The sequence below is a fragment of the Parus major genome, chromosome 5 (assembly GCF_001522545.3).
Source record: "Parus major isolate Abel chromosome 5, Parus_major1.1, whole genome shotgun sequence".
Classification (NCBI taxonomy): domain Eukaryota; kingdom Metazoa; phylum Chordata; class Aves; order Passeriformes; family Paridae; genus Parus; species Parus major.
Window position 1 is genome coordinate 50,058,847 of NC_031774.1, and position 19,452 is coordinate 50,078,298.

Genomic DNA, 19,452 nt, shown 5'->3' on the forward strand with positions numbered 1-19,452 from the left:
ATTGGGAAAACTAGTTAAGAATATAAAGGTGAAAGCTAACACAATTTGACATCACCTTTGAAGGATAAATAAAAAGTATTAGTAAGCAAATGCTCTGTAAATACCCCTCTGGAGGGAAATAGATGTATAATAACAGAGGAGCACTATTAGCATTTGCCAGAAGAAAGCAAGCATTTAATATGTTTGCCTTGTGATTTTGGTCACAGCTTGGCCTGTGCTGAGTATCACTTCCCATTCTGTAGCAGCACTTCTCTCACTTTAGACCTCTCTTCAGGTTTTTTGGTCCTGCCTCTGCCCCACCTCGTGGGGTGCTTTGGCACAGTTGTTTTTGTAGCTGTGTCTGATGTGCATTGTGGGCCTGAATCATCAGGATAACAACCAGCCAACCTCATATGTAAAAAGACACACCAGAAAAATGGCTACCAACAGGAGAAGGTCTAGGAAATATGATGCATGAAGAAAGAATGAAGGAATTTGGGTAATTAAGATTAGAAAGAGGGATAAACATCACAACTATGATGTTAAAAAGACACCTGTCAGGAATAAGTTGTTTTCTAGTTCCTTTCTATGTTCTCTGATTTTGATCCATTATACCAATATGAAGAATAAAATTGTTTCCTGTATTAACAGACATCTAGAAAGAAATAATAGGTTTAAATTGCAAAGAAAGAATTCCAGTATAGTTACCAGGAAAAGCTTTTTTAATAAAATAGAAAACAATGTGTAGTTTGCCTTTGGAATTTCCACTACTGAATATTTGTGAAGAGACACCTACCACAATCCTGACACTTGTCTGCAGTTTGTAAGAGTTCCTCTTCTGCGTCCCTTTCAGCCATCTTTTCAATGACCCTATAAATTATTATATTTTATAGACATCTAGCTACAAGCATAACACCTAAAGTGTGAATATGTGTAAATATGTGTAAATAGCTCCACTTACACAGAAGCATCTAATTATTTGAAATGTGTATTTGTATGTTACTCATGCTGTTTGGGTGATGCATTAATATTTCCTCATTTATTTTGCCTCAGAATGGAGGAAGTAGCCTGTGCTCTGTGGATGACTCCAACGACCATGTGCTTTCAGTGTGGGACTGGCAGAAAGAAGAAAAGCTGGCAGATGTCAAGGTGTTGCAATAAGACATTTTGTACTACTTGCTTGTATGTTGATCTGGTTTCTCGTAATAAAATGTCTTTCTGTATTTAACTTTTTGTGCCTTTTTAACACTTTCACTGTATAAAAGGCAAGGAACATGAAGAAAGGGAATATTTTCTCTCTATTAAGATTATCCCAATAGTTATGGATTTTGTAAAATTTTGCTGTTGTTGTCTTTCTAGAATTGCTAAGAAAATTCCAGGCAGCAATAATAGGAGCAAGTGCAGGAAATATCTTCTTGCATAGAACATTATCTGACATGATTTTTAGGGATACATCTTAATGCTAAATTATACAGACATAAAATCTTTTGACTACAAAGTATTCCAGTCTATGTTAGTAAATGAACAGGTCAGGACTTTTCATGTATCAGAAGTATCAGTTTACCTAACTAGAGAACCATGTAATATTGCTTTCTTTCCTTTGCATTTTAGATTTTGATACAATGTTTTTCTTTTTCCTTCCAAGTGCTCTAATGAGGCTGTATTTGCTGCAGATTTTCACCCTACTGATACAAATATAATAGTTACTTGTGGAAAATCACACCTTTATTTTTGGACGCTAGAAGGGAATTCCCTTATCAAAAAGCAAGGATTATTTGAGGTAAAATAAAATATTTCTCTAATTTTATGTTTATAGTAATGATACAGTCATACAGAAGTAAGGTATAATAAGGTTTGAGTAAATCAAAACTAGTGATCATTATGAAACTTGAAATGTTGCAGAAGTTCAGGTGGCATTCATGGTACGGCACAGAGAACTTTTCCATGGGTAAAACTTCTACACTAAAATTTTGAAATTCAATTACCCATTGTTCCTTTTTTTTTTTTTTCCCTGTATTCTTTTTGCTGCATACCCTCACCCTCCCAAGCTGCACAAAATAAAATTACCTTAGAACTCTCTGTGATTAACTCAGGTAAAAAAAGAAAAAAGAAAAGGAGATAGAGTGATGGAGGAGATTTTTATTTTGTGAGAGGAAAGACCCCATAAAAATACATCTGTATGGATTTTCTTCCCTTTTTCTGTGTTCTGTTCAGACACATGCATATATGTCATTCAAATACAGATTGAGCTAGCCACTATTTGGTAAATATCATTTTCATTTCAAGGTTTTGATTTGGTTTAAGCTGTACAGCACTTGAATGCACAACTGAGGGATATTTGCAATGACTGCAAATAACTCCAGTGACTACTAGTTAACAGCTTGTGGAGTTGTGGTTCCTAAGGATAGTCAGAACAGCTATTTACAATGTCAGTTAATATACTTTGTGTGAAATCAGGGGGACATGCTGAGAGAATGCATTTAAATTTTCTTACATTTTATTTTTCATGCATTTTTAATGGATTTTTCTCTCTGTTCTGGATTTATTGGTCTTGATGATGGTTAGAGCTGGAAAAGGGTGGTGTCTCCAGAATAGAATAGCTCTTAGTTTGGGGGAGGAAGAGATCATACACATAGGTTGTCAGCAAGGACAGCATAATGTCCTTAGAAACTACCAGTGTTGTTTTTGTTCCCTTACACATTTAATTGTTTAGTTGCTGTCAATGTCTTAAATGCAGGGGTTTCATTACTGAAACTTGGCTTCTTTCAAGAGATGATTCCTTAATTCTTACACTATAGCCAAATCCTCTAGTATTATTTTTCTTTTTTCTCCTATAAACTTTGGAGTTAAGAATTACAATAATAAAGCTTATTTGAAACTGTGGCCATTTCTAAATACTCAAAGTCTTTGGCATTCTGCAGTAGTTGGGGGATTTGGTTTATCTCAAAACATTCCTGGTCATATGTTAGATGTTGGTAGGCCTTCTCACTCACTCTGTCCCCAGCTTGCAATTAAAGGGTGCAGGATTGGGCCATACACCTCAGCTGATGCATCTTCTGCCCTTACACAGATTATTCTGTTTAGACCGCAGGAATGTGTTTAACTCTTGTAGTTATTTAAGTAATAATACAGCTGTATAAGGCTAAAGTAAATTAACCAAGTGCATAAAGTTAAAATCCATGGGTTGTGTGTTGCTGTGAGTGTATATTTTTCATAACCATGCAGAAACAAGAGAAGCCAAAGTTTGTCCTGTGTGTGACCTTTTCTGAAAATGGTGATACTATTACAGGAGACTCAAGTGGAAACATTTTGGTTTGGGGGAAAGGTAAGATAAAATTTCACTATTAACTTCTATCTTAATATTGGACTTGAGTGTAGAATTGAGTGTAGAGCTTCATTTCAAAAAGAATAAATTTTGTTTTATCTTGAGCTCTTTCCCAAGACCCATCCAGCAGGTTGTGCCTGGATTCCTTTCTACAAGAAGCTAAAGAATATCTATACCTAACTGCTAGAACACAAAATTCCATCAAATATGTTCCCTATGGTCAAATACTGAACCACTGAGCTGTGCCAGCATGTGGGGCTTTTACTGATGTAAGAGATGCCAAGAAAGTTCTTTCTTTAATCACTGTATAGAAAGAAACATTGTTAATGTAACTGATGCTCTCCAGTCTCCTATCCTGTCCCTCTCTACAGAAATTATGCAGAAATTATTATGAAATTATTGCAGAAATTATGCCAATTGACACACGTTTTAAAAAAGACAACAAATAGCAGTATTTGTTTTCCTAGGAAGTCAAGCTAAAATGTATTCAGATCTAATTGAATTCCTCAGCTTTATTTCAGAGGAACAGATGGATAGAAAGAACCTCTTAAAAAGCATTTTCTAGTAAGAAGAGACCTTTCTTTAGGCAGCAGAAGGCAATGCCTGCCCGAGGGCAAACAGCAGCAACAACCTAAACGTTTACTTAGTGCCTGAGATGTCATGCATTGGAATAAGGAGAATCCCTTAAAAGAGGCCTTATTAGTTAAGGAAGAAGGGATATGGATGACAGTTTTTTTCCAATTTACTCAGTGCTTTCTCACAAGATACTACTCAAAGGGGTAGGACCCTGAAAACAATAAGTGAATCAGTTATACAGCTGAGCCTCACTGAGCTGTTCCTGTAGGTTTGTTTTCCAATGAAGAACTGTCAGCTGATTATCTCCTTGGCCACTACACTGCTGAGGACAGGAGTGGATATGGTGTTTTCAACTTGGCTTCTCATTTATTTCTCTTTCCTTTTTCCTATGATAATTTAAAGCAAGGCACTTCAGACTTTTCCTTCTAAGCTGACTTCAGAAATTGCACTATCCCATGTCCCTGTTCTTCATTGTTATTTTGGACTGCCAGCAGACAAGGGAGACAGGGACAGTGCAGTGCTCAGGGGCCAGTTTGCCATCATGCTGGTAGACTAATTTCTGCCTTGACTGCAAGCAGCTTCTGCCCTTTCTCCCAGAAATAAAAAGGAATTCTCAGTATGCTCAAGATCTCAACTTCTGCGCATTCTTTAAGGTTGAACAAAAATATTTTGCTTGTTTTTCTGTCTCGGTACAGTGTACTTTCTAAGTCTTAACTACTTTTGACTCAGAGTTCTATGTGCAAGAGAGGGCTGCTTCCACCAGGTCAGAGTACCCTTAGCAAAAACTTCTCTTGATAGGAATCTGTTGTACCTGACACATTATATCCATAGACATGGATGAAGGAAAAGACAATTCCTTTTTCCTAACTTAGATCAGCTCCTCACTTGTGCTAAACATCAAGCTTTGATGCAAGGTACACATTTCAGTAATAGAATCACTAGTAATCATTTATTTGTACTTCATAATATTAATGGTTCACCAAATTAGAGATACTCCAATCTAGTTGGTTTTGATGGTGTTGAGACTAAGAAGCTACTTGAACAAGCCAAACTCATCAATAAAGAAGTACAGGCTCCTCTGGAGAGTGATCAGTGCATTCTGTCAGATATACAAGGACCTCTAGCTTAGACTTTGGTACAAGTTCAGGATCTGGAGGCTGTAGAATATCTTTTCAGGATAAAAGTGACTGGGTTACAGGGTTTTTGCTAAGGTGTAGTGCTACTGCAGGTCAAATTATTTTGCTTAAACCCCCTTGAAAGTTTTAAATGAACCTATTTTAGTTTGTCCTTGACCTAGACTGAATATGTACACTTTTCATTTTTGAGATGGGAGAGAATATATCACAAGATGTTCTAATCCAGCCTTTTCTGTGGGTCTGTGTGTTTTGGCCCAGCACCCCATGCCCACTGTTGTCACTGTTTAAATGCAATCCTTAAGAGAAAGTAGAGAAACTGAGAAAAAAAAATGGGGAGAAAAGAGCTATTAAGCTGAGTATTTCAGTAGTAATGCCTTTTTAAATTCTATTCAGGTACCAACAGAATAAGCCACGCAGTTCAAGGAGCACACGAGGGTGGAATATTTGCACTGTGTATGCTGCGAGATGGCACATTGGTATCAGGAGGTGGAAAAGACCGAAAGCTGATATCTTGGAATGGAAATTACCAAAAAATTCACAAAACTGAGGTGATATTGCCTACCTTGAAATTACTCTGCTGCTTAAAATGAAATTATCTTTTCCTCTGAGCAGCATTTTTAATAAATTATTTTTCTTATGAATATGTATTCTATGGAAAATCAGATCAATGGTAAAATACAATGTTTTCATATGCTGAGTTGGAAGGGACCCATCAGGATAAAGTCCAACTCTTGGCCCTGTACAGGACAACCCAAATTTTCAGTCCTCAGGTCATTCCTGTGATTCCCTATTCATTAACATAGTATTTTCTTTCTAAGTTCTGTGGTAACTGGAAAATAAATCTTGTGTTCATATCTTCCCATATTATTTCTTCCTTTTTTAGCATTTAATAATGTGATGTAACATTTTACTTCAAAGTATTACAGGATTGAAATGATTTTGTACTTTTCTCTTCCCCCAAATGATGTGAAGATTTTTTGAGGGTTTTAATACTTAAAGTTTTTCATTAATTTCTTGGTTGATGTTGTTGTTTTTTAAATGTAATTAAAATAAAATTTGAAAAATTACTCTAGCTGCTATGTAGGAACTTTAAAGATTAAAGCAGATTTTGTTTGGACAGAAATACTTTGACTGTTTACATACTGAATGTAAGAGAAGAATCAGCAGAAGTCTGAGGAAGGGCTTCAACTCTACCATATAATATTAAATAATAATACCATAACATAATAAATAATAATATTTAAAGTTGCAAACATATATGCAACTGGAATGGCATGTCTGTTTTTGTAATTCAGTTTTTAACACAGAACAAGGGACATGCTTCTTGTGCTGTTTCTAACTGTGGTGTCCTTTTTCTCTTGTTTGTTCATATTCTGGTATTCCTTGTTATTTCACATCTTCCCTTGAACTTCATTTTTGAGATTTGCACTGGCTCTTTCAGAACCTAGGCTGCAGTTAAAGAAACATTCATTGCAAGAAAATGCTCTAAGTAGAAATGCTTAGTCTGATCTCACAGCTGCAATTAAATGCTATTGAATTAATACAGCATGAAGGAACCTTTTGTGTTTCTTGAAATACTTGGTTTATCTGAGTATTCTGTAGATAAGAATGTCTTGTCTTGCAGAGTTATAGAAGTCACTGAGCAGATGCAAGCTGTTATAAAGTTTTGCAAGACAGGTACATGTTTAATACAGCAAATTGTTGAAACGATTTGTTTCATTCCTTCACTGTGCAATATTTATTAAAACAGGTTTACTAGCCTGCATATCTTTAAAAATGGCAATATCTGACAAATTGTCTGATTTATCTATCCTTTTGTCTGTTATGACCACAGATTCCAGAGCAGTTTGGTCCAATAAGAACAGTAGCAGAAGGAAAAGGGGATGTTGTATTAATAGGAACCACCAGAAACTTTGTCCTACAGGGCACGCTGTCGGGAGATTTTTTCCCAATTACCCAGGTAAGCTGGGTTTCCTTACAGGAGCACTTCTAAGTGCGTAAGAGCAGTAAATATCCTGTTTAAAGTTAATTTTCACAAATATCCATCTATTTGATTTATTATTACACTACTTGCAGCAATAAGAATGATTATAAATATGTATCTATCAAAGCTACCATGTTTTTGCAATGTTTTAATATAGTTTGGTCATTTTAATACAGTTTAAACATGTTTAGTTTTTATAGCCTGTCCTTCTTGTCTAAAAACATCTCTGTTTGCATAGGGTCACACTGATGAGCTTTGGGGACTTGCAGTCCATTCCTCTAAGCCTCAGTTCTTCACATGTGGACATGACAAACACATTACACTCTGGGATGCAACCACTCACCATCCTATCTGGGACAAGATTATAGAGGTACAAATTTATTAAATACAGCTCTCCTGTTATGGAAATTCTCTAGTCATTTTGGTTTTTCTTAAGATTATTGCTTAAAAATACCTTAAAATATTAATTTGAGGGAAAAAATAATTTCACGTTAGCTTGTTTTTGTCATAGAGATCAAAGTAAAAGCTTTTTAATGTTCCTATTCTGAGTACAAGTTAGATTAAATGCACTGTTTGAACCTCTAGTTTATTCAATGAACTATCTTAGCATTTGCTTTGAAATTATACTTTAAAAAACAAGGAACTTTTCCTTTCTGGAATTCTGTAGTGTTTTAGAAGCTGTGCATAGAAATCCTGGATCTCAGCAATTCTCTGAAATTTTCTTTAGAGTTAGTAATTCTTTTAAATTAGTCACTTGCTTATAATTAATGAGAATATCCTTTCCACCCAGTCCCTAGGTCTAGTAATTACCAATTACTAAAAATGTCAACAGATTTATTGAAAGAGCTTCAATGTCATACTGTTTTAAAATACAGAAAATTAAGGAAACAAGCATTTGCATGAAATGGATCACTGGGCTGGGTTTTTTGCTTACATTTTAAAATTATATTTTAATGGTATGAGGAGAAAAAAAAAAAGCTATATTGGTATTTTCTGCTATAACCTCAAAAGTTCTGGACTTCATTCTTTATAACTGGTCAAGTATTAGAAAGAAAATGCTTACCTTGCTTTTAGGCATATATTGAAATGGCAAGAAAAACACTAGAGTTTAATAAAGTAAAATGTTTTAAAATTGCACATCCAAATAAGAAACCCAGTTTAGGCCCTTAATCTCCCACTGAGCTCCAGTTTGACAGGTGCTGGACAAAGGTGTTGGTGTGTGTAGGAGTCAGGCTCTACCCCTCCTGCAAAGTGCCACATACCTTTATTGAATAAGGGACTTGCTTGTCCTTCAGATTGTGGGTAAACTGCAGCTTTGATACTTAATTCTAAGGTCAGCTCTAGTATAAAAAGTTATTTTTATCTCTTCTTTGTGATTTGTTGAGAAGCTGTCATTGCCCATGTTATTGTTAAGAAATTATTTGCCAAATTATTTTTCAATAGTAAAGAAAACAGTGGCCTTGTATACATGGAAGTTAATTGGATAATTTTTCAATTAATTAAAAATGGTTTTTATCCCTTAAGTTTATACTGAAAGAGAAAAAATTACTCCTAAAAATCAGCAAGATAGTTTTACTAGTTCCAAAGGCAGATATTTGAACTGTACTTTTGTTATAACATGATAATTTGGACTAATAAAAAAGCGTGCTTCTTTCTGAAACATTCCAGGATCCAGCACAGTCTTCAGGTTTTCATCCTTCAGCATCTGTTGTTGCAGTAGGGACACTGACTGGAAGGTAAGAGGTGCAGAGCTACACCTTGGGCACCAACAAACACTGACATTTCCAGCTCGTATCCAAGTTCATGTTCTGACTTTACAGGTGTATGCAATGACACATCTTCATTCCCTACTGATTTCTCTTAGATGTCACAGTGAAATTTATTTGTATTTCCTTAGTGCCTAGAAACCCTAGGCTTGGGCCAGCACCCTGTGTTTGCTGAGTGTTGCATGAACAAAGAGATGATTTCTGCTGTGGCAGAGAAACAGTGTAAGATCAGTGGGAGGGGGACATTTAGAGAGGGCAGGAAGTCTAGCTTAGCTCTGAGACCAGGCATGGGAAGTACTGTCACCATACCAGTGACCTAAACGTTAAATCTTTGTGTCCACTGGGAAAAAGGAGAGGACAAAGGAGTCTGATACAGTGGGCTAACTTTGCAGATATGGGGGGAGATTTTCTCCAAGGCCTTTGGGCTGCATGGAAGAAATCACAGAAACATTTTGTGCATTGGAAAATGTAGCAAGTGGTTTGTGATCCCTAATGCAGTAAACCAGAGGCTGTAAAAAATTTAGCGAGTATGCTATACCTAGTGTAAAAATGCACATTAAGAGACTTGTTCTGCATGAAGAGTGTGAGGGATAAACAAGGCAGGGGAAACTGAGGTGCAGGAGAATATTTTAGACAGCAGGTTGAGCCCTTGGTGACATCAGTGGCAGCTGCTGGGTTTATCTGTGGTGGTCTCTCATAGGAGGGACTGCCTTTGCTTAACTTCTCCCTCTCCTTTAATGTCACTTGAGGGCAGACTTGGCTGTTAGTACTGAAAAGAGTTCCAGTTCACTGAGAACGTATAGGAAGCTTGTAGGTTATTCCACATTTTATATCAGCCCTAAATAAAGGATTTGCTTTTGTTACTGAATGTACTTTATTTACTAAATATAGTAAAACAAAAAGAGAAGCTTTGACAGGAATCTTCTCTTTGTCTTTAGTAATTTGATGCAAGTATTGAAATGTAAATTTTATCTTTGTTCTTTCTACATGTTTCCACAAACTAATTTTTGGTTCATTAAAATTAATTAATTAAATAAAACTATGGAAACAAGAATGAATTAATTAACTTTAAAATTAATTAATTAATCTCTTTCTTCTGTCAGAAGAGAATGGTCCTGATGCTTGCTTGTGTTTTCCCTTGCCCTAGGATTTAATGCAGGCATCAATTTAAACATCAGCATAGCACAGGAAGGTCTTTAAAGGAGAAGGGACATCACAGGCAATGCTTACTTTATTCTTATGCATGACATATTAAAACACACTAAAATCTGATATTGGGGTCAATGCCTGAACGTTTTTGTGGTTAAAAAAGATGTGAAGGAAACTCTCCTTGCGTTAAAGTAAAAGTAGACCAAACTAAGTTACAGTTGCTGTTTTTCTCTTCTCGGTATAAAACTTATGCTATTTTGACAGAAGTTGGTCAAGATTACAGTAAATTTAAATTCCTTATGGAATGATTTATTGGCCTCTTTCTGTGTTTACAACAGGTGGTTTGTGTTTGACACAGAAACAAAAGACTTGGTCACTGTACACACAGATGGAAATGAACAGCTGTCTGTAATGCGTTATTCACCAGGTTTGAGAGCATTTATTTACTGGGGAAAAAAAAGGTGTTGAATTTTTTTATTAATTTAGTGGTTGGTTTGTTTTAAAAAAGTCTCTGCTTGCCATACTGAAGTTGAAAATAAGTGTGGCATGAAACATTGGCAGGACTTTATGGGTGGTGTCTTAAGCTCTGGTTTTGTTTTCCCTCCCTCCCCAACACACTCAATATGGTTTCACTGTGAAGAAGGGAAAAAAAAAACAACAACTCTGCAGCCTGTTGTAATTGGGTTAGCCTGAAATGGACTATAGCTGCTTCCAGGAATGTTATGTGTTTTTAACAGTACTATTTGTTAGTATAAAATTCCTGCTTTTTAGTCTTGATAGATACATCAACATGCAACTGGAAAATTAAAAATATAATTTCATTTATTCATTTTTCAGTATCAAGGCCTTTAAGAACAGTTCCTCTTGTCTGTGACATACAAACTTATTAAGATTAGCCTAAGCTCTTTCTTACAGGAATAATTGCAGTTTCACTTTTGTGTTTATAGATGGAAACTTCTTGGCAATAGGTTCCCATGACAACTGTATTTATATATATGGTGTAAGTGAAAATGGAAGAAAGTACACTAGAATTGGCAAATGTTCAGTAAGTAATCTTTTTTCTCCACAAGTATCAACACCCAAAGCGTATTTTGTAGCGCTGTATTAATGTTGTCACATTGTGGCACACTATTAATGCAGTTAATACAATACTTTTTCTTTTGTAGGGTCATTCCAGCTTCATTACTCATCTGGATTGGTCTGTTAATTCACAATATCTCGTGTCTAATTCAGGAGACTATGAAATCTTATACTGTGAGTAAGAATTATATTTAGTCCTTTAGTGCAAAGTTCAGGCAGTCTAATACAGATTTAAAATTTAAATGAGACCATATAACTGCCAAGATCAACCATATGTTTTAATTCATCTGGTGTAATCAGAAATCTATACAATCTGAGAATTAAATATGTTGTTAGTGAGGTATTTTTCTTTTGTAGGGATCCCCTCTGCTTGTAAACAAGTTGTGAGTGTTGAAACAACTAGGGATATAGAATGGGCCACTTACACCTGTACTTTAGGATTCCATGTTTTTGGTAAGTATATTTCCTCTTACAAGCTCTTACCATGCTTCTTATTAACAAACACTTGTAATGCCAACTTTTGCTTATGAAACATGACTATTCATAATTCAGGGAAAAATACAGAACTTCTGTTATGCCATTTTTATTACAATCTGTCTTCTTATTTCAATCCAGAAAGATTCTGATTTAATATTCTTGCTAGCTTCAAGTACAAATAGCATTAGAACATAAGTGGGAGATAAGGAAAAAATCACATACTGCCCTTTCTGTCACAGTAGAGCAGCTTCTCATAATTTTTAATTTCAAGTACCAGTTCTGTGAAATTGTCATGTATTTAGGCAGTTACTGGGTCGAATCTCCTTACCAGAACTGGTTCCATTTGCTCTGATTACTGTGCAAACACAAAAATTGATAAGTCTTTCTCATTAAGAAGTTATCATGCATTGTGATACAGCCTGTAGCAATTAAATTGAGTGAAAGAAATTTAAAAAGAAAAATATAACAAAACCTAATGGTTTGTTTCCATGGGACTTCTCTTTTGCCAGTTTTGAAGGATCCAGTTTCCCCAGTGTAGTCTGGAGCCTTGTACTCATTCTATAATATGTGCAGAACTGGGCAGATGGTTACAAACACTGAGTATGAGAAGCTTCAAATTCTTGAGTCCTCAAGAGGAAATAGGAAGCCATGGTAGAAGTTCAGAGAAGGGTCTGGTTTAGTATAAGTGGTAGGCAAGGACTATTTGCAGCCATGTTTCAAGTAGAATAGATTGCAGTGTTGTGTTTGAAGGCAGCCATAAAGGACATGTTTTCAGTGCCTGAAGATGCTATGGCAGTAGCAGTATGCTGGGAAAACACGTTCAAATTTTCTGTCATTTAGCTGACAAGCAGTGCTTGGATATCACTTGGATATCACAGCATGCAGATTAAGTAAAAGCAGGAAATTCTGGAAGATTGGCTGCATGTTGACATAATGTATTTTTCATTTAAGGGATAGAGGCCCTTAAGGAACTATAAAAATATTTCTGAGGTTTTAGTAGACCCTACACATAGTTACAGAGCTACAAACTCTTTGCATTTAACATTTAACATCACAGGCTCAGATACTCCGAGATACTAAATACTTTATGTGAGGGTTCCTTACTTTTTAATTCAGATTCCTGCAAAATACAGTGCTATTATAATCTGGGGCTGCTTTTGGTGCATAGAAACTCAGAGGAGAGAGGCATATCACACTTGAGAAGGATTCTCCCCATTCCTTGCAACAGATCAGCTTTTTGAGACAAAATAATCTACGGAGCGGGGAGGAGAAATGACACTGCTAAAGCTGAAGTGTTGCAAAACCCAACACTTTAAAAATATTTCTTTAATAAAAGACATACTACAATTTGATGACAAACCCAGTTAGTGCCTACTGCTTTCAGTAGGGAAGGAGTAGTTTTGAAAGTTGAAATGTCAGGTATTTTCTAAGTATTTGAGTGTGATCAACCTCGTTGTATCTGTAAAAACAATTGGTTACTGTCAACATGAGACCTTTAGTACTTATTTTCAACACCTGACAGAGAACAGGCAAAGTACTGAGAAACTGCAGAATGAATGCAATATCTGCAGGATCATATATATACACCTTTAGAGTCTATATGGAGAGGCTAAAGAGCAGGGTGGCTAGAATAATGAATTGAAGAAGTACATAGATAATGAGTTGGAAACCAAACCATTTTAATTGGAAGCCCATTTGTACTTTGGGGCCTCAGAGCAGCCAGTTAGAACTTTTAGTTCTAACAGTTAGTCTTCACATGCTTGCTGGGATTGCTTCACTGGACACAGAAACTGCAATCACACCATCCAGGATGTGAGGCTTCTGGTATATTGATCGTTCAGTAGCTATGGCTGACTGAAACTAGGGATGTTTTCTCTCTCTGGTAGAACCACATAAAAAACCCAAATTATGCATAGCACATGCAGATCAGCGTAACCAATGCAGGGGGAAAAGGGAACACTGACTGGTCCCTTGAACACCTGTCTTTGAGCATGGGAACAGATTAGTCAGTCTGGAAGAGATGATTCAACTGAAAATCAATAGCATGTAAAAAATTGTGCTTGAGGGAGGATGTTTTAGTGACACAAGCACATAAATGTGAAGGAGCAAAGACTTTAAAACACTTACTGATCTATAAGCTCTTTCAAGAGCCGTGTGCTGCTGGATACACAAGTAAGGTATCAGTTCATAGCACATGTCCAGTTTTGAAAAAAATAGCATTTGAGGTCAAGGACAGGAACAGAAGAAATCTAAGATACTCTACAAAGCCTGATAATGTTGCAAGCAAAGCAGAGCTCAGACTGGTTGTGTTCAAAACCGACTAGAACACTGTAAATTGAATATTATGTTTGTTTGAATATATTTACTAATAGTATGCGTGATAAATCAGCATGTAAAGTTTTTAGGTGGTGTAAAGCTGCAGGATTAGCAAGTTGTCTCGAGAAACAGCGGAGTGGTATGAAAAAAGGAAGGAATTCAATAGAGCCAAAGAGGAGGCTCCTCACTAGAATGGCAGAACCCAGTTGTACGAATGCAGAACAGATGAGAGCAGATCTGTACAGAAGGATCAGATTACTCTTGCATACAAACTAAACATGAGTCAACAGCATTATGCTGTTGTAGGAAAGGAAGATACATTAGTGGGATGTGTAATGAAAAGGATGTCATACAGAATGTGAAGCTATCATCCATTTATCAGTATTGGCTTCAGTCACAGCTGGAATGGCTGCTGCTGTTTTTTGCACATTGGACCAACAGATAATGTGCTGATGAGCAAGAATAATTAATTATCCATCTAAATATTGTTCTGAGAGAAGAGAGTAATGAATGAATTTTAGAGAAGAGGAGGAGAAAATAGCATGGCATCAGTCTTCAAATGAGAGAAAGGAAATGGTCTTTTACAGGTCTGTAGAGAATGGGAAAAAATAAGGACTACTTTTTCAGCAAGGGGGATTCAATTTGCATATTCAAAAAAACTGAGGCAATGGAATAAATTTTGAAAGAACCAAGAGATTCAAAGAAAAACCATATTATTATCCTTTCCCCATTTGAAAATAGCATTCTTGTTTCTTTAACCATTTACTTCAGGGGTTATTTCCAGCTTGTCATAGTGACCTCTTGGGAAGGCTCCTGCCTCTTTTCAGCTAGCATTTGATATTCATATAGCCTCCTTCTTGTCAAAGCAGATATTTAAAAAAGCTTTTCTGCATCTCCTTGTTCTGCATATTCATAATTCCACGAGTAGCAATTATCGTGTTTCTTTGCAGCTTCCATTTCTTTGGGCCTCTTTCACTATCCCTGATCTAGCAATGCAGTGTTTGCACACACATCAGGAAAGTTAAGAGCAGTCTACAAATCAGACCTTGCATTTTATTTATAGCAATTTTTAATTCCTTATAAAGACATGGAATCACCTCCTGGTGGTGAATTGCTGTGCAGTGATACAAAGGCTGTATTTGGGAAGAATCCCAGTGGCTGAAGGATAGCAGTGCATGGCAAATGCCCGCTGTGGGGTTAGAAGTATCCCAAAGAAGGAGGAACTGGAGCGTGCCTCAGGATTTCTTAGGGGAGTGGCAACTCTCTCACCCTGATCTGCAGCAGCACCAGAGGAGGGGCGTGTGCTGGAGTGGGCAGGGACACACTGCAGGGACACACTGCAGAGGACAGGTGACACGGGGACAGGTGTCACTGTCAGACACAAAATGAGTCACACGGACACAGCTCGAGCTGTGGTGAAAGAAGAAGAGTTTATTTGTTCTTTCCGTATTTATAGTTTTCCAACAGTGACCAGGGATTGGATAGTCAGGTCACCACCTTCCCAACCACACTGGCCACGAGAGACATCCATCAAAAGGCATATCTTTAATGGAATGTATAAACACCTATGTTTATAGTTACCTTCCTGGGAAAGTGGCTACAAATTATGAAAACAATATCAAAAGGCCTGATTCTCAGGGCAACAGACAGGCACTGAAAATCACAGAGCCAAGACTCAGCAGGGGTTTTGCCAAGTCATAATGGCAGAACACGCAGGATTACAGAAGATGACAGTGGTTCTGAAAGCTTGGTGCCCTTTATGTTGAGTAGGGATTAGATAAAATCTAAATTAGAAAATCTTAACCAAAAAAACTCTGCAGTACTGTGTACAAAATCCTGAAATTTCAGTAACTGGAAGGATTTTAGTAAAATTGCAATTTGTTACAGGCAAGTACTCAGAAGCTTTAAAGATGTGGTGCATAGATATGGTCTCTGCACTGTTGAACCTTACAGTTTGATTTTAGGACACTACTTTGTGCAAGAACAGCAAAGAGTATGGTACGTGGGGAAGGAAGAGAAGTACTTACAATGGAACAAAAGCATTTAAAAGCCTTACAGTAGGTTCAGTTCCTTTTCAAGGGACCTATTATTAATAAATAATAATTTAAACTACATCATGTCTTTTTTCATAGATTTTAGACTTTAGCAATACAAAGAAATTACATCTGGATCACACTCCAGTCTAAAAACCACACCCATACAACATGAAAAAAGTGTGTTAACTCTTATATAAGAAGAGAAAATAAAAGCAGTAACTTACTTTTCCACATAACCATATGAAAATTCTTTCAGGCTCAGACACGACTGTAATTCAGCAAAATGCATCTTCTCAGAATAAAAAGCACTTTGCTGACTAGAGGGAATAAAACAGTTTTTTATGTGCTTGATTACCTATTAGGATCTGGACTTTAGCTGGTATGGAAATGCACATTCTGAGTCAGATGCAGTTATTTTTATAGGTTTTTCTTTTCCTTAAACAAGTCATCCTTTATTAATATTTTTAACAGAAACTTAGGCTGTCACTTTTATTTCCATTATAAAAGCCTTTAATTAGTCCCTCTGTGTTTCAGGTGTATGGCCTGAAGGTTCAGATGGTACAGATATCAACGCTGTCTGTCGATCCCATGGGAGAAAACTGCTCTCGACAGGAGATGACTTTGGCAAAGTACATCTCTTCTCATATCCATGCTCACAGTTTAGGGTAAGGTATTTCCCAAAAAATTTGCTCTTGTACTTTGCACAAATGCATTAAATGTTGTTTTCCTATGAAGAAAAAAACCCAGGCACATCAAAGCAGGAAGAATGAGAGTATTTATACATCTAAGGGATTTATTTAAGGTTGATTGAGACAGCAATTAAATTTAAAAGTTAATTTAATATTAAAATACTTAAGAGAAAGATGTGATGCCTTGGTTTCAATGTTGCATGCATGTTCTAACGAGATGCTTTTATGACAGCTGCTATTCTCACTAATACGGTGTTTTCTAGGCTCCAAGCCATGCGTACGGTGGACACAGTAGTCATGTAACCAATGTAGATTTTCTCTGTGAAGACACCCATCTCATCTCCACAGGAGGAAAGGACACAAGTATCATGCAGTGGCGAGTCATTTAAAGGAAACATCAGCATGAACATACACAGTTGAGTCGACCATGCACAGAACTTATGTATAAACTGTATATTTAAAACTTAACAGTATGTTTGCAGTTTAGCCTGGTCACTGTGATTTTTGTTTAAAAAATTCTTACAAACCTCAGGAAAATTAAGCCCTGTGCTGGTTACCTTACTCAGTCTAGTATTTTTTTTTCAATGTGTCACACCTTAAGACTGATTGTTCTCTGTTGTACAATATACAATGCAGTACAAGTTTAATATAAGAGATGTGGCTTGACAGTTTGCAATACAGTGGTATCAGCAGAATGTGACTATCTTAAATGTTTTCTATAAACACTGCTAAACTGGTCACAAAATGCCTTTCAAAGACTGTATATATGTGCTTATTCGTTTCACTATCTACACTTTGTACTATATATCTACTTATGTAGAAAAATCTATGACAATGTCAAGGTACTGAACTGTTTCTGCTGGAGGCTGATGAATAGATACAACAAGTATAAACTGCGATGTAAGATGCAAGAATTAGTGCTTTAGACCTGAAAATGTGAATGCTGGTAAATTTGCATTCTCTTGGGAACAGCACACCGTGGGTGTCACCCATGAGGAGTTGTGTTCCTCTTCCAATGAATCAGCAGGCTTTGTCCCAGTTTGACCTGAATTTCTCAGCAGGGCTTACAGATGTCTGTGTGGTTCAGGTAGTTCATATGAGTTTAAATTAAAAATCTTTTTACTTGTATATGAAAAATTTCTTTTTGAAAACAAACCAATAAAGCTAGGCCACGTCCCCATTATTGGCTCATATATTTAACTAATATGTATATTAATCAGCATGATGCTATATTGTACATGTATAAGATTTTAGCAGTTCATAACAAATGGTAAGGCCATGTAGCTTTACTTTTTTATGCTTATGGATATTGTATATTTGTATTTTAAGACCAAGTAGACCAAGTCTAAAGATATCTTTATAAGTGTACCATAAACCTGCAGAGGTTAAAGGAAGACTTGGAAGCCTACATGAAATATTAATGTGTAACTTCTGGCCCCTGTGTTTTGTGCATGGATGGGTATTTATAGTATGAAATAAGATTGTGTTTTGCAATTAAGTAACAGTGGAGGTGGTATAAAATGGTTAAGAAGGCCTTATCAATGTTGATTGTGACACAGATTGAAATGTATTGTTTACTATGAGGAATGTATCTGAAGAATTTTAAAAGAGGAGTTCTACGTGGACTCAAAAAAGGTAATATTAAAATTTTGCTTGTAACTGACAGTAAATGTTAATTCTCTGAACTCTAAAGCACTGGTTGTTTAGAGTGATTTAAATGAAATTGAATCAATAAATTTTGAAACTTTTTTATTACATCTCCAACCTCCTACACTGAAAGTGCAGGACACCAATAAACATGTATTAAAGTCAATTCTCAATGCATTCTTCCTGTTTAGTAAGGTGTCTTTGTTTAAGCATGATATAGAAGAGACAGGCTTTTAGTTAACAACACACATTTGTGATTTCTCGATTAGAGATGCATTTGAAAATATTTGGCAGTAAAATCTAGATTTTGGGGTACATAATTTTATGTGTGCCCATGAACCTGGGGACATAATGACAATGCATACTCAGAGAGTAAAGCTCCAGCTTTGCAGCAGGGAAGGATAGACCACATGCTCTCACCTACAAACTGCCTTGGTCCTGCCTCCCAGCACACATCTCATGTTTCTGGGTACTCAGCTGGTGGAATGTTTTTCCACTGCTCAGTTATGCTCATGGCAAGAGCTCCTGATTATTTCTGTGTTAGGAACTTGTCCTCAGGCAAGACCTTTGAAGGCCAAGGTTTCAAGGTCACTTTAACCTGATGTTACCTGGCACTGTCACTGAAGGCAGAGGTCCCAGCTGCTTACACTGATCCTGTGCAGCAGCACAAGAGTTATTGTGGCCATAAGCAGACCCCAGCTGGGACACAGCAACTAATGCAGACAAGAAGCCTGTTTCCTCAGCTTCTGATCTAGCTGTGCAATGTGGAAAAATAAATGGCCAGAGGAGCACTGGAACAACTTCTTCTAATAGTGATGTTAATCTCCCTCTTCTTGAAGTGTGTGAAGCTGAGGCACAATACCCTTAGCCTTTCTAAGGTTAATCCAGTCATAAGAGTCCATAACACACAAATGACAGGTTTTCATTGTGTCTGGCTGCTTGGTTATCCACAATATCTTCTGTTTGTTGATTTTTATATTTTGTTTTTAAATTTGCTTTTGCAAATGGGGTGCTTTCAGGTTTTCTACTTTTGGAACTGTCGGTGATTTGTCATTACTTGTAGCAGAGAAAACAGGAGCTGCAAATTGGCTTGGCTTGTTTCCTTTTCATCCTTCTCACAGGGTGCTACTCTCGGGATATAGTAAAGCATTTGTGATCCCTTTCTTCATTTTAAACTGTTATCCTTTAGAAGAAATAGATGAGGAATACTGCAAGTTCATCCCTAGGGTTACTGATCAAAGGGCTTTTCAACAATCCCATCCCATCTGTGCCTCTGCTGCTCCTCTAACTTC

General features: G+C 36.6%; 1 protein-coding gene across 9 annotated transcripts in view; it reads left to right on the forward strand.

Annotated features, from left to right (window-relative positions):
* Nucleotides 1–18,335, forward strand: part of EML1 (EMAP like 1) — a 122,376-nt gene extending 104,041 nt beyond the window's left edge. For all 9 annotated transcript variants that reach the window (XM_015630307.2, XM_015630305.3, XM_015630306.3 and 6 more), the window contains 13 exons: nt 1,033–1,128; nt 1,625–1,759; nt 3,205–3,304; nt 5,410–5,564; nt 6,851–6,976; nt 7,239–7,370; nt 8,669–8,736; nt 10,254–10,342; nt 10,863–10,960; nt 11,082–11,169; nt 11,353–11,448; nt 16,359–16,489; nt 16,777–18,335. In XM_015630307.2, the coding sequence (XP_015485793.1) occupies nt 1,033–1,128; nt 1,625–1,759; nt 3,205–3,304; nt 5,410–5,564; nt 6,851–6,976; nt 7,239–7,370; nt 8,669–8,736; nt 10,254–10,342; nt 10,863–10,960; nt 11,082–11,169; nt 11,353–11,448; nt 16,359–16,489; nt 16,777–16,902 (1,440 nt within the window). In that variant the 3' untranslated portion in view covers nt 16,903–18,335. The remainder of the gene's footprint in view (nt 1–1,032; nt 1,129–1,624; nt 1,760–3,204; nt 3,305–5,409; nt 5,565–6,850; nt 6,977–7,238; nt 7,371–8,668; nt 8,737–10,253; nt 10,343–10,862; nt 10,961–11,081; nt 11,170–11,352; nt 11,449–16,358; nt 16,490–16,776) is intronic.
* Nucleotides 18,336–19,452: the final 1,117 nt, after the last annotated feature.